This window comes from Dioscorea cayenensis, chromosome 17 (genome assembly GCF_009730915.1).
Source record: "Dioscorea cayenensis subsp. rotundata cultivar TDr96_F1 chromosome 17, TDr96_F1_v2_PseudoChromosome.rev07_lg8_w22 25.fasta, whole genome shotgun sequence".
NCBI lineage: Eukaryota > Viridiplantae > Streptophyta > Magnoliopsida > Dioscoreales > Dioscoreaceae > Dioscorea > Dioscorea cayenensis.
The window spans coordinates 8601964-8607385 of NC_052487.1; the positions used below are offsets into that span (position 1 = coordinate 8601964).

Here is a 5422-nt window from a genome sequence, read left to right on the forward strand (position 1 = left end):
CAAACCGAAGAAAATGGAGCTCTCTTGACATCAACAGTTGGAGAACAAGCTAGATAGAACACCTTATGGGCACCTTAAGGCAGTAAGCCTCAGCCAAATTGCAATCCTATGGAGTAATTTCAAAGATAGATCTTGATTCTGCTTTTTATAGAGTTGGGGCCAATTTCTTCAAGAGAAGAATTTTCTATATTTTGAATGCTTGTCTATTCTTATTAAGAGTTTATAAAGTGCACTGCGGTCATAGGGTTGTTTGCATCAACACAGTATAGGACCAGTTACTACTCACACAGAGAAAGGGGTAGTATAATTTAGGAACTCTCTTGGTTGAATTTGAATTGCTAGACTTATACAACCATTGTCTTAGACCTAACAAACCCTAGAAAGAATCTATGCTCGAACACCATTCCTTTGCTTGTTTAGCCGCATTTTCTTTAGCACTTTGATTTTTGTTTCTTTTTAGTTTGTTTAAACATCACACTATTTGGGGTAGGCTAATTCTCGGATTAGAATTAGTACTAGTAGTATCTATTTTCCATGTGGACAAATACCCTACTTATCAACACACTTTATTACTTGATTGGCATGTATACTTGAGTCCTAGGTCACTTACGATTTCGTCCCTATCATTTCTCTTCCATATTAGATTATGTATTACCATCCGCAAGTGGTGTAGTAGCCATGGGTTTGATGTCCTCATCAAACATGACCACGATGATGCCCGTGGATCTTTCTGGAACTTCTATATTGATTTATTATAGTGTTGCAATACCATGGCGTGTTGATGTCTATGTTACCTCTTGAAGCGTAAGTACTTAATCAAATTTATATAACTACAAATTACTCCAAATCCACTCCTTTTGTTCCAAATGTGTACTTTCTATCGTAAACACAAAGTAGAAATCAACTAATTAAGTACCATAAAAAATCAAATTAGTTAAGAGAACAAGCAAAGTTCACTAAATTATTTATATAAAAGTATGTATAGTCAAGCACTTATCAATAAGACAAATGCCAAATCAAGTTAAATATTCAAATTCATTAATGATTTATTGAAGACTATATGTAGTTGCTTGAAGACTAATTGAAGATCATGTTTGAATAGTTGAACATTTCACTTGAAGATTATATTGAATGAAAGCTATTTCGGTAGTATTGACAATGCCATGTTTGGGACTATGTGTGAAGACCTAGTTTGGGTTCTTGCTGATGGGCATTAGTGAGTACAATTAATTAGTTACATGTTTGGTTTAGATCAATGTATGAGTGATTCGACCATGTTACACTCGGACTCAACCAGACGGGCTAATGGTGTCACGAGATCAAGTTGCAACATGGAGTTAGAGCTCAACTAGTTCAACAAGTGTATTTAATCAAGTTGTGACATGTTACAACACAATATTATAACACTAGAATTAGAAATTACAGAGAATTAAGACAGAAGAGGAAGGTTTCAAGAAGCAGTTCGTGTGAGTATCTGTATATGATTCATCTCAAGAATTTAGGATGTGAGTGAAAGGCCTAAGGGAAAGGTGATAGCATATTTCAATCTTGAGAACTAGCTTAATGTAAATTGAGATCGTGATCTTGGTGAAGGACTATCGCTTTAGGAAGAGATTGAGAGTAACAGGAGATTGGTTAAGACGAGCCTTCAGGGATAAGGTCATGTGTCGATCGTCAATGAGTGAAGAGTGTTCCTTTGCACCTTGTAAGGCTGTTGTACTCTTGTGTTGTCTCATCTAGTGGATTTGATCCTCCGGTCTTAGCCCTGCAAGCATAAGCAATTGTGCCAAACTACATTACAAACTTTGTGTCTTGCTGATCTTGCTTTTCATTGTGTGTTTAGTAACATATAGAATTTGATAATCCATGAACCCGAACGGAACTAGCAGTTACTATATACAATCCAAAGCATACAGAGAGATTATACAACACTCTTAATGGCATGATTTCAATTAAAATGGATGTAATAATGAAAATATAAAATGGGATTGGTGAGAAAGTGCAGAGAAGTTGCAAGATTTTTCATCCAGTTTATGATGAAATTGAGAATTTACCGAAGCATAAGCAATTTGAATTTTCACTCCAAAAGTTTTTAAAATTTGGTATGCAAGCACCTGATGAGCATAATAAAATAAAATAAAATAAACTACATGAGCATATGCAAACATTGAGGCTCTTTGACACTCTATCTCTTCGTTTCATTCTTCATGATTGCCAAAAGACAAAACCAACAGTAACACAAATAAAAAAAAAAAGGAAAGGAAAAGAAAATTTTGCAACACTCCTTATTCAATATGGCTATCGGCAGGTGACATGTTACAACAAAACATCACTTATTAAACAGCAAACCTGTGCTTTTCCCTCTTCCATAATCAACGCCCATTAATTAATTCTTTCATATTTAATCACCAAACAAACAAACAAACAAAAAAGAAACAAGAAACCTATCCAAACTAATTAAAATTAAAACCCAATATTGATGGCTCACTGTGAGTACCATTCAGCAAAGCAGCAGAAATGTGGCCATATACAGCTTCAGTCAAGTGTATACCATCCCAGTTCACATATGAAGATGGATCATCACAAGCACTTGATCCTGGATGTCCACACCTTGCTGATATATTGAAGTTGTACAGCCCACCACCGCCACAACATGTCAATAATGCCCCTTTACTGAATCCTTCATCACCAAAGGAAAAATTATCAGTTTATTTGAATACCCAAATATATATATATATATATATACATTGGCAAAACTTACCATAGTGCTGAGGAGAATGTGCAAATGGGATTGCAGCACCATAGGAATCAGCATACATGATTCTTGCTTGAGGGTACTTGTGCCTAAGTGTCTCTAACGATTGTTGGAGCATTGAGTTATGATACTTTGCGAAGCTGTTGAATGATTTGAGGCATCCATTTCTGTTGTTGTAGGCAGCTTTATTCGGGGTGTAATACAATGTTAGGTACGCGGCAGAGCATCCAATCGGGAGGTTCCCTGGAACCACCAAGTGAACCGCACCTTGGTTAATCGGTGTCTGAAAATTTTGTCAATAAATATTTTCAAATCAGTTAATTATCTTAAAATAATATCAAACTATTAGGACTACTAAGTCTATTGCTTACTTCGGCTGATGCAATTATAGCTTTGATGACTTTAGGTACGTAAGATTTCACTTCAGTCATGCTCTTGCCAAGAAAGAAAGCATAATTGTAGTCATTGCCTCCAATCTCTCCAACAAGAAATAGAGATTTACTGAAATACTCACTGCATTCTGTACCAAATTACTATATAATTACCATTGAATTCAAGTACACTTAAACTCATGATCAAAGAGAGAAAAACTATTAATTTCTCCGAACCTTTTATGGAGCCACAAAGAGAAGGCTTCAATTCTTCAAACCATTTAAGTTGTGCACTCAATGAAATATTTGTCCATAATATAGGGCCAAGACCTTTATTTCGAAAGAACTCTGGTTCCAGTGCTGTGGCTCCAGAGAATGCAAAATTGGCACCTTGCTTGAAACTCCTGCCATTTTCTAGATATGGTGGAAGAAATGGCAGGCCCATTGTCGCAGCTACATAATTAACGGAAAGAACAACCACAATTATATTAGCTCTGATACCATATTAAAGGTATTTCGGCTCTGAAAGTGATACCTATGAAATCTGCGATCAAACGACCATCTGAACATCGGCCAGTAGGATGATGAAAGTATGTCATGCCATAAGGAAGATTACTTATAGATGGAAAAGGGAGAGCGCCGGAGAGGAGCATGTTACCGGTATCGGCTAATGAGTCACCAAAGCTAAAAATGGATGTATAGTAGTATTGACTTTTGGACATTGTCATTTGGAAACATGAGAAGCAGAGAAAGATGATGAGTGTTAGCCTTTGGAGCTTCATTGGTAGAGACTGAAATATTGAACTATGGGTTCTTGTTTTTATTTTTATTGTTTTATAGGCAAGCATAAGAATAGTGAACATAAGTAAATAAATTATTAGTACTTTAGGTCATGCATGTTAAAGGCTTGTGATATATTGGTAGATGGTAATAAATAGAGATAAATTGTTAACGGTTCAGATCATTGATGTGGTTGGTGACAGGTGGGGGAGGCAACAACATGGCTTATCTATAGAAATGACAATGAACATGGATTACTATTCATAATTTTATAGCAGCATGTGCAAGGATTTGTAGCAAGTCGGAACTTCTATGAAACTTGTAAAACACAATCAACCTTGCTCTTCAAGCCATGGAGGACACTGGGATCATGATCAGGCATCTTTTCATCTCATCCCCTGCTGCTGCTAAATCGCTCTCCTCAAACCACAACTCTGTACGGAGACTTCAAGCTTGGGTCCTCGGCATCAACCTTCTCTTGTCTACTGCGGGACATCCGCATTTGCATGTTATTCCTAAGCTTTGGGCCTCCCTGGCATTCAAGCTAGCATCTTTTGCTATTAATTTGCACTTGCTGACTCTGTTCTTCCAAGGACGAGACTTGCCGCACTGGGTTATGTTAGCCTTCCGTAAGGCTGGTTTTGTCTTTTGATCTCTTTTTGTTTTTGTTCTTCTTTTCTTGGTTGTATTTGCTTTGTTGTTTTGTTTTGGTTTTTCTTTGGATGTTTGTAATATTGAACTCATTGTATCTTTTGTTTTACATTAATAAAATCAGCTCTCAGAGCTCTTCCCTAAAAAAAAACATGGTGGAAAAAATAGAAATAAAAAAACAATAAAAAATTTTTTAAAAAAAACACACACAAAATATCCACTAACCATGGAGAAGAGTTAGTTATCGTTTTTTTTTTAAAAAAAGTACGAAGAACACCGAAGACATGAGGAATATATGAGAGGTAAAAAAACATGAATTGGTCTTGCCCTCGTGATAAAAGTTGAAGTTTATATTTTATTATTTTTGAAATCATGTTGTATATGAAAAATATAAATTAGTTGTTTAGAAATTATTAAATTTGGATTGGTAATTATTCACTCTTTGTTATGCATACTATACGTTTATGTTTAAAGGAAAAAAATTAAAATAGAATATTTTTAAGAAATGTTTTAAATCTCAGTTAGTCAAAATGATAACATTCGATATTTAATTTATATATATATATATATATATATATATATATATATATATATATATATATATATATATATATATATATATATATATATTATATCTAAGATTCTACGTTATTTTCATATGGGCATACCATACCTTGTCAATTTATAATGAATTTCATTTGCTCCATGTAATATAACTTACCATCTATTTACATGTTATATGAATAACCAAAATGTATTAAAAAAAATTTAATAATTCAATCCTACTAGCCTATTTTAATTAATTTATATCTGCATAATACTAAAAATTTTAATATAAACCATTCAAAGTGCCAATGACCTCTTG

The 5422-nt window shown here is 34.4% G+C and overlaps 1 protein-coding gene across 1 annotated transcript; it reads right to left on the minus strand.

Annotated features, from left to right (window-relative positions):
* Positions 1 to 2181: 2181 nt before the first annotated feature.
* LOC120280900 (GDSL esterase/lipase At5g45910) lies at positions 2182 to 3912 on the minus strand. The gene is made up of 5 exons (XM_039287871.1): positions 3662 to 3912; positions 3364 to 3579; positions 3127 to 3275; positions 2762 to 3038; positions 2182 to 2680 (listed from the first exon to the last, which is right to left on the minus strand). The coding sequence occupies exons 1-5, from the start codon at positions 3906 to 3908 to the stop codon at positions 2454 to 2456; spliced, it is 1116 nt and encodes a 371-aa protein (XP_039143805.1). The 5' UTR covers positions 3909 to 3912; the 3' UTR covers positions 2182 to 2453.
* Between the last annotated feature and the right edge of the window lie 1510 nt (positions 3913 to 5422).